This window comes from Phoca vitulina, unplaced genomic scaffold (assembly GCF_004348235.1).
Source record: "Phoca vitulina isolate PV1807 unplaced genomic scaffold, GSC_HSeal_1.0 scaffold13, whole genome shotgun sequence".
Classification (NCBI taxonomy): Eukaryota; Metazoa; Chordata; class Mammalia; order Carnivora; family Phocidae; genus Phoca; species Phoca vitulina.
This window is the reverse complement of record NW_022589716.1, coordinates 41,422,730-41,446,053: the sequence shown is the minus strand read 5'-3', so window position 1 is coordinate 41,446,053 and position 23,324 is coordinate 41,422,730. Positions and strand designations below refer to the sequence as shown.

The 23,324-nt window shown below is 39.8% G+C and overlaps 1 protein-coding gene across 5 annotated transcripts in view; it reads left to right on the top strand.

Moving 5' to 3' along the window:
* Positions 1 to 23,324, top strand: part of VGLL4 (vestigial like family member 4) — a 153,236-nt gene that overhangs the window by 51,766 nt on the left and 78,146 nt on the right. Inside the window, exon 1 of one of the 5 annotated variants that reach the window (XM_032411947.1) lies at positions 20,850 to 21,792. The exons of the other annotated variants lie outside the window; for them this stretch is intronic. Within the exon in view, the coding sequence (XP_032267838.1) occupies positions 21,711 to 21,792 (82 nt within the window). The 5' untranslated portion in view covers positions 20,850 to 21,710. Of the gene's footprint in view, positions 1 to 20,849; positions 21,793 to 23,324 lie in introns of those variants that run through there. 5 annotated transcript variants of the gene reach the window in all.

Sequence of the window (23,324 nt, the reverse complement as noted above, 5' to 3'; positions counted from 1 at the left end):
GGTAAATATGAACTTGGGTCATATAGGTTCCTAAGGGTAGGACTTCCTCAGTATTCAAGAAGTTTTAAACAGCCAGCTGGAGTGGTGTGTGCTCTGGGTGTCATTGGTAACCTGTTACTACACAAACTCTGTTTTTCAATCCCAGCTCTCTGGTTCTGGCCCCAGGTTCTCAGCTGCTATTACTGCCAGCTCTAAGTTTAACCTGTTCATAATGGTTTACAGTTGGAAAGGATTATAGCACACTTTTGGTCCAACCCTTTTGTGTTATAAATGAGAGTGCTGAGCTTCAGAAAGAGGAGGTGGCTCCCTTGTGCAGGGAGCTAGATGTAGACTTGGAACTAGAACCCAGGTCTTCAGATTCCTAACTTCGTGCTCTTTTATTACCTCTCTGCAAAAGTAGTAGATTGGACTCTGGTGGCCTTCAGTCCAGGGATTGGTCTGTGTCCAGCTACTCTCCTTTTTGGAGCTGTTGAGACGGAATTTATGCTTACAATGAAATGGAAAAAGAAATGGCAAATATGTTCTCTTACATTAGTGTTTAGTACAGAAAAATGAAATCCATCATTTTGCTAACCTCAGAAATAATGATATATAAAGAAATAGTGTGTAATGACAGAGCTGTTCAAATTCTTCAACATAATATTATTTATCAAGTATTAGTACTAATTTAATTTTGAAACCAGAGAATAATTAAGCAGCATGAATTAGTTGTGATTTCCACTTCCTTTTCCTTTTGCTTCTTTCCCGGCTTATTCTGTATCCTAGACTGAGTCAGCCATTGTTTTTATTATATTACTCCCTCCATCTCCCCAAAAGGAACCAATGGTGATTCTTCACTACTGTATGTTACTGTGCACAGTCAAGTCTGATTTAGTCCTGGTCCTCATCCTCTGGCCCCTTTTATCTTTTCAGGTATATTTTCCACTGACCCTTCCCTAAACTCATGGCTCATGTCATTTTGGTAGCCTGAACATTTTTTTTCCCCCTGCTTTTTGCTTATCCAGCTTTTACTCGTCCCTTGTGTAAAACCTCCTAACTACTCCGCATGACTCTTAGTAATCTCTCCTCCTGTAGTTACAAAATAATTCTTCATCAGTTTGATTATAAAATGTTTAGAGAAAAAAAATTCAGTCAGTGAAGAAAATCTCTCCCGTCTCAAGTTCCTGGTTTTTCTCAGGTAACCACTGGTAGGTTTCTTTTGTAGCCTTCTCAGGCTTTTCGCATCGTGGTCACAAAATGGCTGCCATGTCTCTAGGTATCACATGTGCATTCCAGACAGTAAGTCAGGAAAGGGAGGAAAAAGGGTCTCATGAGCCCAAACTGGCCTTTTTATTAAGAAAAGCAAAACCTTTCCTAGAAGCCCAAAGTAGACTTGTGTTTATGTCTCATTGGCCAGGCCTGTGTTCTCTGGCTACTCCTAGCTATAAGAAACTCTGGAATAGAGTAGTTTTCCTAGCCCCTCTAGTGGAGATAATAGGGAGAAGGGAGTTGGGTGTGTGTTTTGAGTTAGCTATCAGATTGTGTCTGTCACACACAAAGTATTATTTTCATACTGGATTTTTATGACCGTTAACTTTGTAACAAGCCACTTTACTGTGGTCTATTGTTATGAATAATTTTTCAGTTGGTTTTTCTTTTTTTTGGCTTCCCAGTGTGTTATTTTAAAATTATGAAAATTCTGCCTTTTCTATTTCAGTTGTTTTTTAATCTCATCAAGAAGCTTTCAGTTCCAAGTAATGGAAAGAATCAAAATGATTTTAAAAATAAAAGGAACTTATTAATTCAAAGTCCGAAGGTAGGACGGGCTTCAGGGGCAGTGAGATTCAAAGGTTCCTGGTGTTATCAGGTTCTGGCTTCATTTCCCTGTGATTTTCTTGAGTATGTGGCTTTGTCCTTGGGCCAACCTCCTCTGTAGTCACAGCATGGCTCCATCGTGTGAGCCAGAGAAGACTGTCTCTTCCAGTAGTTCTCTTAGCTTCTTTCCAGAAAGCCTACAGCAAACATGTGCAAGGCGTGTTCTCATCCTTGAACCAGCTCCTGTGATTTCCTGAAGCCTGTCCATCATACACCTAATTGGGTTTTCATCCATGTCTGTTTCTTTTATTGCCTTCAGTGTGGCATCCATTTCTGTCATAGCCTAATTGTTCTTTTCAATTCCTTTCCTGAACTTTGCTAGCTTCTTTTCATCTCCTCATGTGGTCATACTGTTTCTTAAAAATAGAGCTATTGGGCGCCTGGGTGGCTCAGTTGGTTAAGCAACTGCCTTCGGCTCAGGTCATGATCCTGGAGTCCCTGGATCGAGTCCTGCATCGGGCTCCCTGCTCGGCAGGAGTCTGCTTCTCCCTCTGACCCTCCCCCTTCTCATGTGCTCTCTCTCATTCTCTCTCTCTCAAATAAATAAATAAAATCTTTAAAAATAAAAAAAAATAAATAAATAAAAATAGAGCTCTTACTTCAGAGGGTTTATGCCTTTTCTTCTTTTTCTTTTTTATTTTTGTAAATCTCATAGAGAAATATTGGTTTATAACTTTCAAAATTCTTCGCAGCATAATTTCCCTGGTGTGTTTTCTCGAACACCTTGTTACTTGTAATGTTTCTTTGCTTCTTTTTTTTTTTTGAAAGTAGGCTCCAAGCCCAGCATGGAGCCCACTGCGGAGCTTGAACTCATGACCCTGAGATCCAGACCTGAGCTGAGATCAAGACTCTTAACCAACTGAGCCACCCAGGCGCCCTTTCTTGGCTTCTTTTATCTTGCATCGTTTGGTGATGGTTCCTTTCTCATTACTGCTCAGTTTTAAATGGGGCTTGTTCTTTCTGGGGTAGCAGTTTGCTGAACAGTTGTGAGTGGGGTGTGTTTGGGGAGAGTGCTGGTGCTGGAGGCAGCTTGACTTTCAGTCTTTTGCCTCACAGCACGTGGTTACTGGCACTCCATCCTCAGGGTATTTCTTCTCTCCAGCAGAGCGGGAATTTGGGCTGTCCCACGAAGCCCTTAAGCCCAGGTCCTTCTTATTTAGTGTTTGAACAGATAAACAAGCAGGTATATGTATTAATTTTTGTGAGGACATTCTTGTATGTTAGTTTTGCTGTTTGGTGCCACAGCTGCCCTGATGAAGCTGAACCGTACGATGAACCTTGTTTTTGTTTGGTGTTCTGTGTTCTTTCCTTTTTTTTTTTTTTTTTTTTAAAGATTTTATTTATTTATTTGACAGAGACACAGTGAGAGAGGGAACACAAGCAGGGGGAGTGGGAGAGGGAGAAGCAGGCTTCCCACTGAGCAGGGAGCCCGATGCGGGGCTCGATCCCAGGACCCTGAGATCATGACCTGAGCCGAAGGCAGACGCTTAACCAACTGAGCCACGCAGGCGCCCCTGTGTTCTTTCCTTTTATATTTTCTTTTTTTTTTCAAGATTTATTTAGAGAGAGAATGTGTGCGCACGCCTGCAAACACGGGAGTGGGGGAGGGTCAGAGAGAGTCTTAAGCAGACTTTGCACGGGGCTAGATCTCATGACCCTGAGATCACGACCTGAGTGGAAACCAAGAGTCAGATGCCTGACAGACTGTGCCACTCAGGAGGTCCTGGTGTTCTGTGTTCTTGATCTAAAACGGAAGCAAAGCTGAAATGAAAGTTCAGTTAACATAAAGCTTGAGTCAGGATCTCAAAGTTTTTTAATTTTTAGGACTAAATGTAAATGATTTTTCACTGGCATTTCATATACCCAGGTTCCCAAAGAGATAGATATATTTTTTAACCTATAACATTATTCATACAAAAAAAAAAATCCTACTGGGATAGAGATATGCCGAAATGTGCAAGATGAAACTCAAATTTTTGAAATAGGGATATTTCAGAATTTGAAGAACAGTATACTTTATAGTACAAAGGAAAGAATTTTCATAGTGTATAGAAATTCAGTAGAAGGAACAAGAATCTGGCATCTGTTGGGTCCCTGCTGGCACGAACACCGGCCTGTTTCAGAGTAAATACGCGAAGAGGTTGGCTCTCAGGGAGTCCTTGGTCTGTACGGGAGATAAAACCATGCGAGATTATAACAGACTGTATTAAATGCCATGATAGAAGGGGTGGCATCCCAGGAGAGTGATCAGTCTTTTGGGGGTGCTGGCATTATCCCCGTTTTTCAAAGATGGGGAGCTAGATCAGAGGCATTATGTAATACACCTGCGCTCACATATTACTCCATGACAGAACCAAGGTCGGAACCTGCTTCTGACTAGCTCCCAGCCTCCAGGATTGCACATTTTAAATATTTCAATATTTTAAGTTAGTTTTGCCATGAGTAATCCCTTAAAGTTCACTTAATATGTCTGTGGAAAACTCACTGAGCTATATAAAATATTTTATTTTGTTTGTGTCTTAGAAAGTACCATTGGGAATGCCTTTACCCTCAGCCCTCCTTTGAAATTTTGTTCTTGTGAGGGCCTAGACAAATGCCATTTTCTTTATGAAGCCACACCTAAGTCCCTTCAGAATATAGGATCTCTGCCTCTTTTGCTTCCTGTTGTTTGTTTGTAGTTCTTGTTGTTTGTCCTCCAGTATAAACTCTTCCAGGACAAGGACCCTGTCTTACCTTTGGGCCCCCATCTTTTCTAGGCCAGCGAAGTGGTACCTGCATTAACGTGATGCTCTGGCTGTATTTTTATGGATGTCTTGCTTGTCATAGGTCTAGGTCCCAAAGACTAGTAAACAGTACTTGGAGGCAGGAAGATTGTATCTGTGCTGGGTAGGTTTTCACCTCTTCTATGATCCTGGGTGGGATAAATTTATACCTGAGGCTTGGAGGGTAGGGCTCAGCTGTGTATGGGTAGTCTTGTTGGATGTCTCTGCTTCTGGGGCTCAGCAACACTTTTATCAGCAACAAAAATTCTGGGTGTCTCTGTGTAGGGTCTTCTGTCAATAGCCAAATAGCACTTTTCAGGTCTTCAAAATATTTTCCCATTCATGTACTAAGTGCACGCAGTAGGCATTTCAGTACTTTATAATTGCATATTAGGCAAGTTCTTCAGAGTCTCTTATCTTTTTGTTCCTTGTTAGCTAAATGTGCATTTATGTATGAGAATTGAAGGCTTGGTTTTTCTTTCATGAAGATTAGTGGGCCACATGCCAGGTGAGTAAAACGAAAGGTCTAGAAAGAATTCATGTATTCCTCTTCACTGTGGCCTTCCCAGTTTATTAAAATTGGCAGCCGGTTCTTTAATTAATCATGGTATTAAAGCAGCAAACACACCGCAGTGTTCTGTCAGAAGAGGATTGAAAGGTTTGCTTAAACACGGGAAAGAAAGCTTCTATTTTACATGTCAGCCTTCCAAAGGAAAATGTATTGGTGTACCTTTCCTTGGTGGTTCCAGGCCAAACTAGAAGTGTTTTAGCCTGCCCTTTGGAAGCAGTTGTACTTTTAGAGCATCTGTAAATAAAATATGGCCGTTTGGTTATTTGTGCAGGAAGTAGACAGCCCTGAGTGTGCAGGTTCAAAGCTGTATTTTCTCATGTTTCTCTCTGTCTTTTTAAAACTTGTTTTACTGGGAAAACGGAGAAGAGAGAGCAGGAAGAATCATTTATTTTGATGCCATGTAAATTGGCATTACTGCAACAAGGATCATAATTTTCTTCTTGGCAACCTGTACCACAGGGCTGTTAGCACAGATATCCTGTAACAGGAGTCCTTCAACAAGTAGGATTTCAAAGAACACGGATAGCCCTTCAAAAGTAATAGGATTATACGTGAAACCTTTGTGGGTGAACTGGTTAGGCTCCTTAACCCTCTAGTAACTAGCTAGAACTAAACTAAACCCAGAACTAAAGACAACCAGGAATTTTAGATCTTCTCATTCTCATTGAGCTGAAAAGCCAGATCCCCTTTAGGTAGCAGACGTCTTGCCTTCATGTTCTCCCCAAGAAATGTAGAACTTTTGATTACTTTAAGACCTCTTGCTGTTATTGTTGGTATTGTTAATTCAAGCCATCAGGAAAATGAGCTAAACAATTTTCTTCGTGCCCATTGTTAGGGTAAAAATATGTGTGTGTGTGTATGTGTGTGTATTTTTCTCCCCCCCCCCCTTTTTTTTTGCCCTGGGAGGTACAGTGTGCTCTCTCTCCACATGCCTTCAGTCAGTAAAACCAAAGAAAAACTACCCATAAACCCAGCAGAAACAGCCCTCTCTAAATAGTAAATACTGCCGTTTATTATATAAACATGAAATTCTGTCTTGAGATTGCAAATGAACGTGGCAGCCTATGGTTAGGTAGGGGTGAGGTGGTAAAAAGGAAGGGAGGAATTATCGGGAACCCTAGAATTTTAAGGCTGATTCATGCACTATAGAGGTTGAAGAAAGGATGTTGTCTATTGAAGTGGGACATATAGTACATTAGAAAGAAGAAATGAGGCTTGGGGAAATATGTTAGTAAATGTGGTACATTTTGTATGAAGTTAAGAGACTAAATCTGCTCTAATATTAGACCCTGTTTTTATTATTTTATTTTATTTTTTAAAAGATTGTATTTATTTATTTGAGTGAGAGAGTGAGCATGGTTGGGGGAGGGACAGAGAGTGAGGGAGAAGCAGACTCCCTGCTGAGCAGGCAGCCTGATTCGGGGCTCCATCCTAGGGCCCTGGGATCATGACCTGAGCTGAAGGCAGATGCTTAACCCACTGAGCCACCCAGATGCCCCTAGACCCCTGTTTTTTTTTTTTTTTTTAAGATTTTATTTATTTATTTGACAGAGAGACACAGCGAGAGAGGGAACACAAGCGGGGCGGGGGGGGGGGGTGGGTGGGTGGGAGAGGGAGAAGCAGGCTTCCCACCGAGCAGGGAGCCCGACGCGGGGCTCGATACCAGGACCTGAGCCGAAGGCAGACGCCCAATGACTGAGCCACCCAGGCGCCCCTAGACCCCTGTTTTTAATGCAATCTACAGGATAGGCTTTTGTTTCATCTAGATAATGGATATGTAGTCAATGTGATTTTTAAATATTTGACAACTTTTATGGTAAGGATACTAAATTTAACTGAGCATGCATCACGATCATATTTTTCAAGTTTAAAAAAAAAAAAAAGACGTGTGTGGATTCCTTCGCAGATCCACAGCCGTCTTAAATTACTTTTCCCTCCTCAGGATGCACAGAGGAGGTATGTGGCAGGGGCATTCCTGGATTCTCCTTTCAGAAATCCACAGAAGTCTCATTAAGCATAAGGAAACTGCTAACCGGCAAAAAGACGACCTTTGTTCCCGCGTTTTTATAGATGTTTCTGTTTGAAGTTCTTTGGGGGTGGGGGAGTGGGCAGGGCAGTCTTGCTGTCTGAACAGGCTCCAGTTCTCCTCATGGGATACCAAGAAGCCTCATCATCTGTGGGAAGAATGGCGGTAATAATTCCCTATATTTGTCGTGCTTCATAGTTTATGCAGCGCTGGACGAGTTGTTGTTCACTGGGTCTTTGACAGCCCTATGTTATGGGCAAGGGCAGTTTTATCATACTCCTTTTGCAGATAAGGAAATTAAGGCTGGGAGAGGGAGAATTCCCTAGGAACTGGGAACCTAACTTTTCTGACTCCGAGTCTAGTGCCTTTTTTTTTTTTTATTCCTGGAAAGCCAGTCTGAGATTGCAGAGTGCAAAAGGTAGGCTTGTCATTGCTATCAGTTTCCAGTTGGACCTTGTTTCTCCTCCTTCACCTGCCCATTCCTGACTTCCTCTGCGAATAGCCATGTTTCCCTACAGCCCTTCCTCCTTGGCTTAGTCCTTAATTCTTAGGCCCTCTTCTCCCTTTCCCTAGGGTCTCAATCCCTCCCCAGGGCTGTGGTTTACTCTTCTTGGGGCCACAGTAGTCCGTGCTTCTCTGGGAGGCTGGAATGTTGCTAGCCTTCCAAGCCTGGTTAGAAACCTAGTTCTTTATTGATCAGCTACCAGGTGCCTGGCATTGTGTAGGTGCTGGGGAAACAATGATAAGACTGGGAGGGAGATGGACATTAATCAGTGGAGCATACAGACGTTACATTAGCTGTCTAAGTCCTCCTCAGGAAGGTTCATGGTGCTGAGTTACTACAAATTCACCATCGCCAGCCTTGACTTAGACACACATACTGTGGAAATGCTTTTCTCCCCCTCCAGTAAATGCCCTATCTCATTTCCAGGACCCCTTACACACGACACACCCTTACCCATGTGGGGAGAAGCAGAAAATCCTGGTTTGTACATTTCTGGTATTAAAACAGTTGAGTATTGGCAGTTTATAAATCTCTAGTTTTATTCTGGCTACTGAGCATCAGTGGTTGAAGAAGACAGGCTGAGAATGTGGGGATTCATTTGTCTCTTCCATGTAAAGCAAGACACAATGTGTAAATTCAAATGATGGGGTTCACAGTCCAGCTTCCCAGTGGGAAAGACGCTGAGCTGTGTCTAAGGTTGGCTCACGTCGCCCCCTAGTCCTGCCCAGGAGTAAGTCATTGGGATGTCCTTGAACTCGAGTATGTGGAAGGTAAGAAGTTTCCTCAAACAGGCAGGCGCTTTACTAAATTCAACTCAGCATCCCCAGGGCAGAGCTCCTGAACCTCAAGGAGAGGGGCATGTGTGAAAATTACATAGGGAGCTATTTTCAAATTGTACTGAGTGCAACTGTTTCCTGGGTGTAAATTCAAAATACATCTTTCTGGGCCCCACTGTGTCCCACCCCAGATTTACTAAATCACCTTCTAGATACAGGGCCTGGGATCCATGGCTTCCAGAGTCTCCTGGGTGATTGTGATACGTGTCCAGGATTGGAAACTGCTCTTCTAGTTGATGAACTTCTGATGGCCCTAAGGCTGTGATGTCCTCACTAATGGAAGCATCATTGAAAACACCCAAAGGTGTTGACAGGGCAATGTGTGCAAATCCATCCTTGGAAAAATTTGATTGTGTTGTGAAAAGAATTTGATGGTATTGACTTTTGTTTGACTTAATTGAATATTTGCAACAATAACCTTTTTATTCTACTTTAGACTACTAAATATAGTTGACGAGGTGAAAAAAATAAAATCTGAACCATCTGCTTGCTTTATGAAGACTCTGTCTTCTGTCACTAGGGTTTTAGGTCAGTAATCCAAGGAACTTCAGATGCCTACTCCTATATAGGCATTGGGGCATATACAAAGAAAAATAAGACACGATCTAGCTTCAAAGAGCTCACAGTGTGGTGAGGAAGATGGATTTGTTTAAAAGTTTAAGGTGCAGTTCTTACAAGTGTGTCTTAATCTTAACATTGCAAATGATCTGGTTTTCATATCCAGTTTAAAAAAAATTTTTTTTTTTTTAGAGATTTTATTTATTTGAGAGAGAGAGAGTGCACACAAGTGGGGATGGGAGGCAGAGGGAGAAGCAGGCTCTCTGCTGAGCAGGGGCACCTGGGTGCTCAGTTGGTTAAGTGTCTGCCTTCGGCTCAGGTCATGATCCAGGGTCCTGAGATCAGCCGGCATCGGGCTCCCTGCTCAGCGGGGAGTCTGCTTCTCCCTCTCCCTCTGCCCCTCCCCCTGCTTGTGCTCTCTCTCAAATAAAATCTTAAAAAAAAAAAAGATTTGTAGCAAACTTATTATAATAGCCCCCAAATAAAAACTGCCTAAATGCCCATCAACAGTAGAATGAAAGAAGTGTCTTTTGTTAGGGCAATGAAATGCTATACAGCCGTGAAAAGGAATGATTTTTTAGCTACACATAAAAGTAAGGAAATACTGGGTGCCTGGGTGGCTCAGTTGGTTGAGCATCCGACTCTTGATTTTGGCTCAGGTCATGATCTCAGGATCATGAGATCAAATGCCATGATGGGCTCCACGCTCAGCATGGAGTCTGCTTAAGATTCTCTCTTTCAGACTATGGACTCTGAGAAACAAACTGAGGGTTTTAGAGGGGAGGGGGGTGGGAGGATGGGTTAGCCCGATGATGGGTATAAAGGAAGGCACGTACTGAATGGAGCACTGGGTGTTATACACAAACAATGAATCATAGAACACTACATCAAAAACTAATGATGTAGTGAATGGTGACTAACATAACGTAATAAAATTAAAAAAAAAAGATTCTTTCCCTCTCTCTCTGCCCCTCTCCCTGCTTGCGTGTTCTCTCTCTCTCTCTCTACACTTGATCTTAGGCAAAAAGGCTGAGAAGCGGCTCTCTCTTTTTCTCTCTCTCAAATAAATAAATAAAATCTTAAAAAAAAAATAAGGGTAACAACATAAAGTTGAGTGGAAGAATCCAGTCACAGAAGAGTACATGACATATTATTCTACTTATATGAAGTGGTCAAACTAATTTATTTTGTGAAAGGTTAGGATATTAGTTACCTTATGGGGATAGTGCCTAGGAGGGGGCACAAGGCAGGGAAGCATTAAAATCCTTTTTTAAAATACCTGGTGTGGGGTCTGTTTCCTGGATGGGATCCTAACTGGTTGAATGGGTGATTCTGGAGGTAGAAGAGTACTGCACACTGAAGTCCTGTGAAGGCAGATTGAACTGTTACTTGAAGATTGGGCCAGACATTGGGACTGTCAGTGATCGTAGCCCTTCAAATGTTAAATGTTGGGGACTTTTCCTCCATTGGATTTCTTCTCTGATTTTTACCCCATTGAAGGCAACTGTAGCCAGCCTTGAAGGAATACATCTGTGGATGATTATGATTTGTGAGAATGTGAATATCAGAATAATATTTTATTTGTGACGGTTCTTCAGATGGGATTTGCTGAACCTAAGTTGTTTTTAATAATGAAAACCTCTAAAATAAAAGTTTTCATTTGCAACATTTGTGTTGTCAAACATATAAGGTACTAGTTGTAAGACTTATTAATAAGGTATGGTGTTTTCCAAGAGATTTCTCCTTCCTTGGGAATGCTAATTGATTCAGTTCCTTCTACCAGTACTGATTTATTCCAATTTAAGACATCAGTCCTAAGATGGTAGCTAATTTACTATGGTGATCACTTGGTAATGTATATAAATGTCGATTCACTATGTGGTACACCTGAAACCAATATAGTATTTGTATATCCACTATGCTTCAAAATATATATAAAATATAAAATAGTACTTTAAAATACTATTTATATTTAAAATTCATGTTAATTAAAGAAGATTTCCTATTCAGTCATTTGATACTAATTGAATTGGTTTTAGTATTTTAATTTTTGCAAAGTTTAGTGATAGTTCAACTGTTAAAAAATACTTGCTTTGGGGCCCCATGCTGGGCGTGGAGCCTACTTAAAAAAATATATTTTCTGGGACTTTTAAAATTAAATAAAATAAGAGGCTCATTGTGTTTGAAATATATCAGGTGAAATGGCCCAAATTGTGCAGTTTGCATTCTCAAAATTGTTGCTGCATTTTAAAATTCACCCCTAGAGGGTGCTGTTGTATTGAAAGTTTAAATGTGAAGAACCTTTTTTTTTTAAGGTACATAGATTTGTGCTAAAATCCCACTATATTACAGTAAATAATCTAGTAATACTTAATAGAAGTTGAGAGTGTTTTGGGGAGCCTGGCTGGCTAAGTCTGTAGAGTGTGTGACTCTTGATCCCGGGGCTGTGGGTTCGAGCCTCATGCTGGGTGTGGAGATTACTTAAAAATAAAATCATAAAAAAAAAGAAGTATTTCTAAGTATTTTAACTTAGAAATGGGACCATTTTGTAAAAAAAAGTATATGCTTTTGTGAAAAAGTTGACAAAATAGTGCATATTTTTCATCATTCCACTGTGAGCAACTCCAAGTTAGAGAAATAAGCAATATTTTATTATATATTTAGAAATTCTTTCCTTGAAAGAAAATGCAGTTAACATAGGAAACCTGACTGATATGTAGGTTCACCTCATTGATATTTGAGGCATTTGAAAATTGTTTTGTTTTGGTATCTTATTCAACAGCTATGTTGTTGAAGACTACTAAAGCAGTCTTTATAAACTGGTGGGGGAGAGATAATATAAATTATCTCATAGTCTCCCTTGTTTTAGAATTAAGTGCAGCATATCTAAAATACGATGGAATTATACAGATTAATCCTAGCTAATGGGGTTCTTGGAGAAGTTGGGGTTATTTAGCTAGGCCTTTAAGGGCCCACAAAACTTTGCATTCTAAGCAATATTTAACAGAAAAGAACGTTTGGTTTCTTAAGTCTTTTTTCTTGACACTCATTCTAGGTGTTCATTTAATCCTTTTTGTGCTTTCCTTCTTAAACATTTGTCTTAGTAATTTGTATAATTAGATAAAAAAGGGAAAGAGCCTTACCCAAGGAAGCGTTGTACAAGCATCATCATCGTTACTCTTGCTGTTCATGTTATACTGAGGAATGTACCCATAAATGGCAGTGGATTCTACAGATACTCTTAAATATTTTTATACAGCCTACTTCTTGTTCAACTGAGACTTTAGGTCAAGGTATAGTCAAACTTTCTTTCTTTCTTTGGTTAGGTCTGTTTTGATTATTATTCATATATCAGGTTAAAGTGATTTAAAAAGAATAAATATGTGGTAAAGAGAAAACTTTAATAAAAGCATTAGCTAAGTATCTAGCTTACTTAGAATCCTGGGAAGAAGAGAGCAATTGAATCCACTAGAGGAACCAAATAGCGCAGTAGGGTTATTTATAATCTCTTTGAAGAGATTATTGTTAGACTTAACATTAAAATAGCCCCTTGGAGTGCCTGGGTGGCTCAGTAAGTTAAGCATCCAACTCTTGATTTCAGCTCAAGCCAGGATCTCAGGGTTGTGAGATCTAGACCGGTGTTGGAGCCTGCTTGGGATTCTCTCTCTCCCTCTCCCTCTGCCCACCCCCACCTCTCTTAATTAATAAAATAAAATAAAATAAAATATTCCCTTCTCCATACATATACCCCAATATATAGCAGCATTATCTATAGCAGCATTATCTATAATAGCCAAATTATGGAAGCAGCCCAAGTGTCCATCAAATGATAAACGGATAAAGAAGATGTGGTATTTATATATACACAATGGAATATTATTCTGCGATAAAAGGAATGAAATCTTGCCATTTGCAACAATATGGATGGAGTTGGAGAGTGTTAATGCTAAGTGAAATCAGTCAGTCAGAGAAAGACAAATACCATATGATTTCACTCATAGGTGGAATTTAAGAAACAAAACAAATGAGCAAAGGGGAGAGAAAAGAGAGAGGGAGCAAACCAAGAAAGAAACTCTTAACTACAGAGAACACACTGATGGTTAGCAGAGGGGAGGGGGGGATGGGTGACATATGTGATACGGATAAGGAGGGCACTTGTGATGAGCACCGGGTGTTGTATGGAAGTGTTGAGTCACTATATTGTACACCTGAAGCTAATATTACACTGTATGTTAACTAACTGAAATTTAAGTTTTTAACTTAAAAAAAATCAAATTAAAAAAAATTTCCCTTCCCTGCACATGCTCTAATGAGAGCATTTTGTTTTTGAAAAAGTGTCTGGAGAGTGAATTTGATCTTCTGGCTTTTATTAAGCAGCTCACAATTTTGGTGATTCTGTTCTAACCTGGTAGTCAACTCTAGCAAATTGAACAATTTAACCTAGTAATTGTAATAACCTTCTGTCATCATTATTCCACAAAGATGCTGAGATGCTGCCATAGTGAACATGCATGGAGCACTTATCATGTGCAATGGGGAACTTGAGCCAAAAACTGAAGCTCCATTTTCTTGTTCTCCAGAAGAAAGAGAGGTCTTGGGGAATTGATACTAATACATGAAGTAATTAGTAAACAATAGAAGACAGAAAGCATTACACATACGTGTCTACCTGCTCTGAACGTTTAAAGTACAGGGAGCTTCTCTTTTGTCCTTTTAGGACATGTTCAAATAAATATCATAAACAGGGGCGCCTGGGTGGCTCAGTCGTTAAGCGTCTGCCTTCGGCTCAGGTCATGATCCCAGGATCCTGGGATCGAGCCCCGCATCGGGCTCCCTGCTCAGCCAGGAGCCTGCTTCTCCCCCTCCCACTCTGCCTGCTTGTGTTCCCTCTCTAGCTGTCTCTCTCTCTCTCTGTCAAATAAATAAAATAAAATCTTTAAAAAAAAAAAAAAAAAAAAAAATAAATATCATAAACATCTTTGAATCTTACAAAGGTCTAAATAAATGTTTGGGATCTTTAGTTGTTAAATCTAAATCAAAAGGATATATTGTGGTGTTTACAGATAAGATACATATGATCCACTGCTCATGCCTTACCAGGGCATATTTTCTCATTATGCACCTGCTTTTTAATAAGTGGGGAACCTCCTTCACCTTCACCTTGATTATATATGGAATATACTCTTTGTAGGTTAATTAGAAACACAGAAAAATGTCAAAATGCCCACCACTCAAAGATAGGCATTGTCATTTTGATATTCTTTACAGTCTTTTTAATACATGTGTATACTTTTTTCATATATATGTGTATGTCTCAGTATAGAAGCAAAATTGGTATATTGTGTACATATTACTTTTACATCTTATTTTGATTGTTTTCAGTTAACATATGTAGTACTGTTATCATACAGATCATAGTATAGCCTTTACTCATGTCATCATATTTTTGAAGGAATTATAATGGCTGCATAATATTCTGTCATTAATATACTGCAGGTTTTTGTTGTTGTTGTTATTGTTTTTTGGAGAGTGACAGAGCTGAGTGGGGGGTGGGGGGAGAGGGAGAGAGAGAACCTTAAGCAGGTTCCACGCTCAGCACGGAGCCTGATGTGGGTCTCCATCTCAAGACCCTGACATCATGACCTGAGCTGAAATCAAGAGTCAGACGCTTAACCGACTGAGCCACCCAGGCGCCCCAATATACTGCAGTTTTAATGCAGTCTCTTTAGGTTTTCAAGTTTTCAGCTTTATAAATAAAAGGATGGTAAGCATCTTTATGTAACTCTTTGATCAAATCTTGGTATGTCCTTAAGACAGGTCTAGAAGTAGAGTCTAGTGCAAGGAAGGGAATATGAACATCTTCAACACTACAAAAAGCTTGATAATGAATACTGCTTTGTAGAAAGGCATTATCTGTTTACACTTCACTAGCAGTGAACAGGTTCTACTAGGATCTCACCTCACCAGCACATTAAATAAGATTGAAAAGTCTTTTTTGTTGTTGTTGTTGTTAATTTGGCAGATGCAAAATCACTTTATTTTTAAAAATTTATATTTCTTTTTTTTTCTTTTTTAAAGATTTTATTTATTTATTTGAGAGAGAGAGAGGGAGAGCACAAGCCAGCAGGGTGAGGGGCAGAAGGAGAAGCAGACTCCCTCTGAGCAGGGAGCCAGATTCCGGGTTCCATCCTAGGACTCCTGGATCATGACCTGAGTGCAAGGCAGACACTTAACTGACTGAGCCACCCAGGTGCCCCCAAAATTTGTATTTCTTTATTAATAAAGTTGAATAGTTTTTGAAAAATGTATTGGCCACTCATTTCTTCCATTCTTTGCTCATTTAAAAAATACTTAGATTCTTTTGTTTCTTTCTACTTTTAAATGTTCTGTATATATAAAAAACATTGATCCTTCATGGACTATATGTTACAAATATATTCTTCTGTTTTGTTGTTTTACTTGGTTTTGTGGTTTTCTCATCTATAAAAACCTAAAACTTCTATATTCAGTCAAATTCCTCAGTATTTTCCTCTGTAATTTCTTTAAGGTTTTTTTTTTTTCAGTCTTAGAAAATGTTTCCCTGTTCCAAATTAGGTAGTCTGAACATATTCTTACAGTTTTTAAAGTTTTTCAGTAAAAACTTTATTGCATCATCTGTATCATGCTACTTACTCTGTATGCGGTTTCACCCCCAAAATGTTCTTTGCTTTATGTTTTAAGTATCTGATGGCTCATATTTCTTCACTGTTTAAAAAAAAAAAAAAGTAGACCTTTCTAGTGTAGACCTGATTTTTTTGTGTGGATAAAATTTAGAACTATCTTTCCAGTTTCCTTAAAAACAATTTTGTTGGTACTTCAGTTATGAATATCTTATTAGCCTGTGAATGAACTTGAGAAGCATTGACATTTTCCAGTATTCAGATTTGTAAAATGAGTGCACCAATTGTAACCTGAAGTGCATTCAGAATCTAGATGAATGTTCCTCAAATGTGAGGACTTGTGGTTCCCAAAAGATGTTGACAGAAACCAGTTTGGGAAACGCTAGATCATCCAGTGTGTGTGCTGGGGCAGGAGGTTGGATAGAGAATTTACCTGTGAGATGTTTTAATCTTACTGATTTTATTCAACAAGTATTCATTGATGGTCTACCATGTGGCAGGCTTATGCCAGACTGACCTTGAAGAAACCATAGTCCTTACTCTTAAAGTCTAGATGCGGTTAGGATCAAAGTGTGTATCTGGAAACATGATAGCGAAGAGCAGGGAGCAAGGAGGTGGAAGGAAGGGGGTCCCACAGGACAAAAGAGGTGTATACCAAGTCTTGAGGGAAGAGTGGGTGTTTGCCGGGTAGACAGGCTTGAAAAGTCTTGCATGAAGAGAGAACATGTGCACTGAGGAGTGAAATAATGTGGTGTTAAAGTGTGTGATTCAGTGTGCTTGAAGCATGAAGTGAAAGATGCCAGGAGCTGGGATGGACCGCGCGGAGGGAGTTCACCGCACCGCAGTCCGCCTTTGTAACTAGCCAGCTGCCAGCACCGGGCTGCTCAGACTGCCTGGGGAGGGCAGGGGAACCAGGTTTTTTGTGTTTTGGTTTTTTTCCTGCCAGCTTTTGTTGTAGATTGATACTTTGTAAAATGCAAACTAGAAATATGAAAAAAAAAAAACCCTCATTTTTAAAAATTAAGATTAAGAGACATCAAATTGCTCTGTCAAACTGCTATAAAATTTTGAAATGTTCACTCTCCATTTCTGTATCTGTCTGTTATGGATAGTAGCAACCAGATCCCTCCGTGGATCACTCGTGAGTAGCACCACACTAGCTTCCCAGATGAGTGGGAAAGATGTGCCTGGATGTCGGGAATTTTGCCATAGATGGTTGTAAATGCAAGTCAAAGTATACCTCTGGGACTGTCCACACAGATGATTGGCACTCAGAGGCTGAGAACCGCATTGTAAGTGACACAGCGTCGTTTAGGGGAAGTTACTAAGTACTCATACCTTGGCAACTGTATTGTTTGAACCTGGTTAAATCACTATATTTTATTTATTTATTTATTTATTTATTTATTTATTTATTTATTTATTTAAAAGATTTTATTTATTTGGGAGAGAGAAAGAGAGAGAGCATGAGCAAGGGGAGGCACAGAGGGAGAAGCAGACTCCCCACTGAGCAGGGAGCACGATGCAGGACTCGATTCCAGGACCCTGAGATCATGACCTGAGTGGAAGGCAGACACTTAACTGACTGAGCCACCCAGGCACCCCTGAATCACTATATTTTTTTTTTTTTTTTTTTTTAAAGATTTTATTTATTTATTTGACAGAGAGAGAGACAGCGAGAGAGGGAACACAAGCAGGGGGAGTGGGAGAGGGAGAAGCAGGCTTCCCGTGGAGCAGGGAGCCCGATGCGGGGCTTGATCCCAGGACCTGGAATCATGACCTGAGCCGAAGGCAGACGCTTAACGACTGAGCCACCCAGGCGCCCCTCACTATATTTTAAAATACAAAACTCTCCTCCACAAAATGAGTGTATAAAATGAAGTATCTTAAGGGAGGTAATTTTTTTTCCCTTTGATAAAAATAATGCTTTTCAACCTTGAACTGTGTATTAGAATCACCTTGGACTCTTTAAAAATGATACTGATCCTGGGTCCCACCTCCTCAGATTAGTTTGATGCCACCTCAGCATCAGGATTTTTTCTTTTTATTATGTTATGATAATCACCATACATTACATCGTTAGTTTTTGATGTAGTGCTCCATGATTCATTGTTTGCGTATAACACCCAGTGCTCCATTCAGTACGTGCCCTCTTTAATACCCATCACCAGGCTAACCCATCCCCCCCCCATCTAGAACCCTCAGTTTGTTTCTCAGAGTCCATAGTCTCTCATGGTTCGTCTCCCCCTCCGATTTCCCCCCCTTCATTTTTCCCTTCGTACTATTTTCTTCTTCTTCTTCTTCTTCTTCTTCTTCTTCTTCTTCTTCTTCTTTCTCTTCTTTTTTTTAACATATAATGTATTATTTGTTTCAGAGGTACAGGTCTGTGATTCAACAGTCTTACACAATTCACACCGCTCACCATAGCACATACCCTCCCCAATGTCTATCACCCAACCACCCCATCCCTCCCACCCCCCACCACTCCAGCAACCCTCAGTTTGTTTCCTGAGATTAAGAATTTCTCATATCAGTCAGATCATATGATGCATGTCTTTCTCTGATTGACTTATTTCACTCAGCATAATACCCTCCAGTTCCATCCACGTCGTTGCAAATGGCAAGATTTCATTCCTTTTGATGGCTGCATAATAGTCCATTGTGTATATATACCACATCTTCTTTATCCATTCATCTGTCGATGGACATCTTGGCTCTTTCCACAGTTTGGCTATTGTGGACGTTGCTGCTATAAACATCGGGGTGCACATACCCCTTCGGATCCCTACATTTGTATCTTTGGGGTAAATACCCAGTAGTGCAATTGCTGGGTCGTATGGTAGCTCTATTTTCAACTTTTTGAGGAACCTCCATACTGTTTTCCAGAGTAGCTGCACCAGCTTGCATTCCCACCAACAGTGTAGGAGGGTTCCCCTTTCTCTGCATCCCCGCCAACATCTGTCGTTTCCTGACTTAATTTCAGCCATTCTGACTGGTGTGAGGTGGTATCTCATTGAGGTTTTGATTTGGATTTCCCTGATGCCAAACGATGTTGAGCACTTTTTCATGTGTCTGTTGGCCATTTGGATGTCTTCCTTGGAAAAATGTCTGTTCATGTCTTCTGCCCATTTCTTGATTGGATCATTTGTTCTTTGGGTGTTGAGTTTGGTAAGTTCTTTATACATTTTGGATACTAGCCCTTTATCTGATATGTCATTTGCAAATATCTTCTCCCATTCTGTCAGTTGTCTTTTGGTTTTGTTGACTGTTTCTTTTACTGTGCAAAAGCTTTTTATCTTGGTGAAATCCCAATAGTTCATTTTTGCCCTTGCTTCCCTTGCCTTTGGCAATGTTTCTAGGAAGTTGCTGTGGCTGAGGTCGAAGAGGTTGTTGCCTGTGTTCTCCTTTAGGATTTTGATGGACTCCTGTCTCACATTTAGGTTTTTCAACCATTTTGAGTCTTTTTTTGTGTGTGGTGTAAGGAAATGGTCCAGTTTCATTCTTCTGCATGTGGCTGTCCTATTTTCCCAACACCATTGGTTGAAGAGACTGTCTTTTTTCCACTGGACATTCTTTCCTGCTTTGTCGAAGATTAGTTGACCATAGAGTTGAGGGTCCATTTCTGGGCTCTCTATTCTGTTCCATTGATCTGTGTGTCTGTTTTTGTGCCAGTACCATACTGTCTTGATGATGACAGCTTTGTAATAGAGCTTGAAGTCCGGAACTGTGAGCATCAGGATTTTTTAAAAGTCCACATTGATTCTAATGTGCAGCCAACTTTCTCCCATAGGGGACATGCTAATGACTCACCGTGTTTTCTGATTGAGACCTTATGTCAAAGACCAGCACAGTAATTGTACTCTAAAACTATCATTTGAATTTGAATGTGAATTTGAATGAAAGATATTAAGATTGTTTGAAAGGCAATAATCTAGTGTATCATAGATGCTATTAGAGTTTCTTCTGACCCTCCCTGCCAAATGCCATTATTTTAATTATAATTGATGGTATATATACCTTTCAGTATAGCTTATTCAGTATCTAGAATACGTAAACTAGTGTTAATAAATACCCTTATAAATTAAAGCTTGTGAAATCTTGATTTTTCTGTTGTCTGCTTCACCTGCTGCTATCCAGTGATGGCAGTAATATTAGGTGTTGTATTAATCTCCTAATAAGATATGATTAGAGCAACTTGCCGTGAACGTCCAATATCCAAAGTGCAGCTGTTGCTGGATTTTAAAAATCTAATCCCTTGAAATTATTTATTTAACTCTTACTTTAGAGTATTAAAATTTAAGGTCTTGGTCTACACTATGACACTCCTTAATATTTTCTAAATCTACAAATAGCATGCAATAATATCAATATACAAACACTTCCTGTGGTGAATTATTATTAGTCTATTTATGGTTCCAAAAGCTAGCTACAGCCTGCAAAGATAAAATGATTCCCCCCCCCCCTTTGCTAGTGTGCTCTTCATGTGGTAAATGCTCTGAACATTCAGTGATTTACTCATTCAGTAAACAGCTTTTGGGTGCCTACTGGAGGTATCTAGCACAGAGATAATGAAGTTTATATCTTCATATCTCACACAGGATATGAAGTTTAAAGCTCTTAAAGGAACAGGATAGGAACAGCATAACAGCATCCTACTAGCCACTAATACATAGATGGAACAGCTTTCATACATGCAAAATGAAAATAATTTTATTCTCCCGCATACCCCATCATTTCGAATAGGCGTTTGGTTTTGGATATACCAGTCTTAACTTGCTTAAACCTCTCTTTCTGTTTTCTCTCTTTCCCTCCTTGTTTTTTTGGGAAAGTTGTTAGGGGAAAAAAAATACCCTAAAACTAGTTCTACCGACTATTTTGGGGTCCTGGGCCAGTCATTTAATCCCTCTGAGTCTCCGTTTCCTCTCCTGTAAAAAGATGATACCATCTCTGCCCTGTTCATGTGAGTTTGTCCTGAGGATTATGAGAGAAGTTATATGTAACATTACCATCAAAATTTGAAAGACACAGTTCAACTATAAATGGACATTATAAAACAATTTTTTAAAAGAAAGAAAAAAGAAACCTTACATAGATGTGTGGTGTAGGTACCACAGCAAAAAACAGTGTGGGTTTCTGAACCCCGACAGCGAGGACACCAAAGTTAAATTCTATGGAAGTTTGCTTCCATGGTGGATTTTTTTTTTTACTTTTTACTCCGCTCCTGAAAAAGAAACTTCCTGGGTTTTCTTTCTCCTCCTACGGTTCTGCAGTGGCAGGGCTGTTTCTTGTCCAGAGCAGCTCTGCCCCGGCCCCTCTGCACAGACTCTCCACCTCCTCTTTCTCTTTCTTTCAAACACTTAATACATTTAGAGACTGATCTTGTGCAGAAAATATCCCTGACATTTGAAGAGCCCCAGGGATTCAGTGAGCATGCTCCGCGCTCCCTCCCGCTGGGAAGAGGAAGCTCGTTTACATACGAGTCATACCAAGCATAGCCAGCATGTCAGCGCAGTTAACTTGCAGCGGGCTGTGAGGAAAGCGAGCGTGGCTTTGTCCTAGGAAATGTGCTTCGTGTTTTGCTTTTTCACTCCTTTATTTCGAATAAAGACTCGTAAAGACTTCTGAAACGGTTTTTAAGTGCTCGATTGAGGATACAAAACATACACCGTCTACAAATAAACCCTTGAAGGGTTTTTGTGTGAGTTTGATTTTTTGTGCGTGGTTTTTTTTTTTTTCCTTTTCTTTTTGTCTTTCTTTCTTTTTTTTTTCTTTTTCTTTTTTTTTTTTTTACTTTTACATACTTTGTTTTGATCGAGGCTGGGCCTCACGGTCTTTGTGAAGTTTGAGACGAGCCAGGAGCTACTCAGTAATAATTGATTTTTGAAACGTACTCTTTTGGGGCGAAAGCAAAGAGCTGGTTTTCTGTGCGAGCCCAATAAATGCTATTTATGAAGATGGACCTGTTGAACTACCAGTACTTGGACAAGATGAACAACAATATCGGCATTCTGTGCTATGAAGGTAGAGGTTCCATTCTAGAAATTGCTCTTCTCTTGCTTTTTGTCAAGGCCACTCCTCCTTTAGGGTTCTGAATGCCTTCTGTGTATTTTGTTCTCTTTCTTGGGATTTCAGGGTGCTCTGAAAGGCGAGGGTTTATTATATACTATTTTCAATACAAAGTTTGTTGTTTGTATCTTAGCCTTCAGGGTTACAGTGGGGGGAGGGAAGGCAGTGAAATATAAACTGTTAGAAGTTTCCTTTTTGCTTGCAACATATTAACTCTTCAAATTTTTAACTCTTGATAATATGATTATTTTTTATTTCTGTTGGTGTTCTCTTTAGAGGAAGAACTTCTAGGACCAGGAAAAGTTAAACGTGTTGTGTTTTTTTTATTCCCCTCCCCCCCCCCCCCCCCCCGCTTTGATACTTATTTTAAACATGCACTATCTACAGTATTCGTGTTGTATTCCAATCAGTGCTTGGGATTTTCATGTAGAGGGGAACAGAAAGTTACAGTGAGTTTTTGTCTTCAGGAGCGATTGTCCCAAACAATGAAGAATTTTTCTATTCAGTTTGGGGGACTGGAAGGGCACCCATGTCACAAAGCACAGGCTGGGTCTTTGTCTGATTTCCCATTTCCTGTACAGCTCTGAGAGAGTTCTGACATTGAAGGATGTTCCCTCCACACTCCGGTCCCTTGTGGAAGTGATTGCACAACACACCAACCAGAAAGCTAGATTGAAAGAAAGAACGAAAGAAAGAAAGAAATCTACTCTGAATTCTTATTGTTTATTACCTTCTGCTACACCATGAGGTGTTTCCCCACTGCCTTGTACTGTTTCAAACTGTCTCTGTTAGTAGTAAGAAGAGAAAAAGCGATTTCTTAATCTGTTGGAACATATCTACGTGCGATTTGAAAAAGTGGTAATGGCCTGGGTTTGAGTGGCCAGAGAGGCATCTCCGGGGGAATTCAGCTTGGCAGGAGGAGTGTTTTTTGTTGTAACCACATACAAATCGAGGAGGAGACATCTCCTTTCTGATTCAGTAGGAGCAGTTTCCATGTTTTCTCTTAATAGTGAACTGAACATTTCTCTTGAAAAAGAAAACATTGAAGAAACTTACGTTTTTCATGTAAAATTTCAGGCCTGTTGCCTAATCAATTGAAAACTTACCCTTTCCCCTTCAAGCAAAATAAAATCTCATTCATACTGTTTTTTATTTGTCTGGATAAGGATATCATACTTAAGATTTTCTTTTTAAAAGGTATATTTATATATTTAACTCCTGCTTGTTCCCACTAATAAGAATTATGGTGGATGGCTTTCTTTGAATCGGCTGCTTTAAGTATCATCTTGCTTCTGAAGTCACTCATTTAAAAGGCAGACTTCTTCAGGATGGTGGAAGCAGCAAGTGACTGGGCTTGTTTCTTGTGAAATTAACATACTGCAGTTTTTAAAAACTTTCTTTTTTTCAGTGATCAAGAAATCACAAACTTTTAAGGAGTTATCTGTTGGCTTGTCTTTGTCATTGCGTAGTATGATATTTTCAAAACA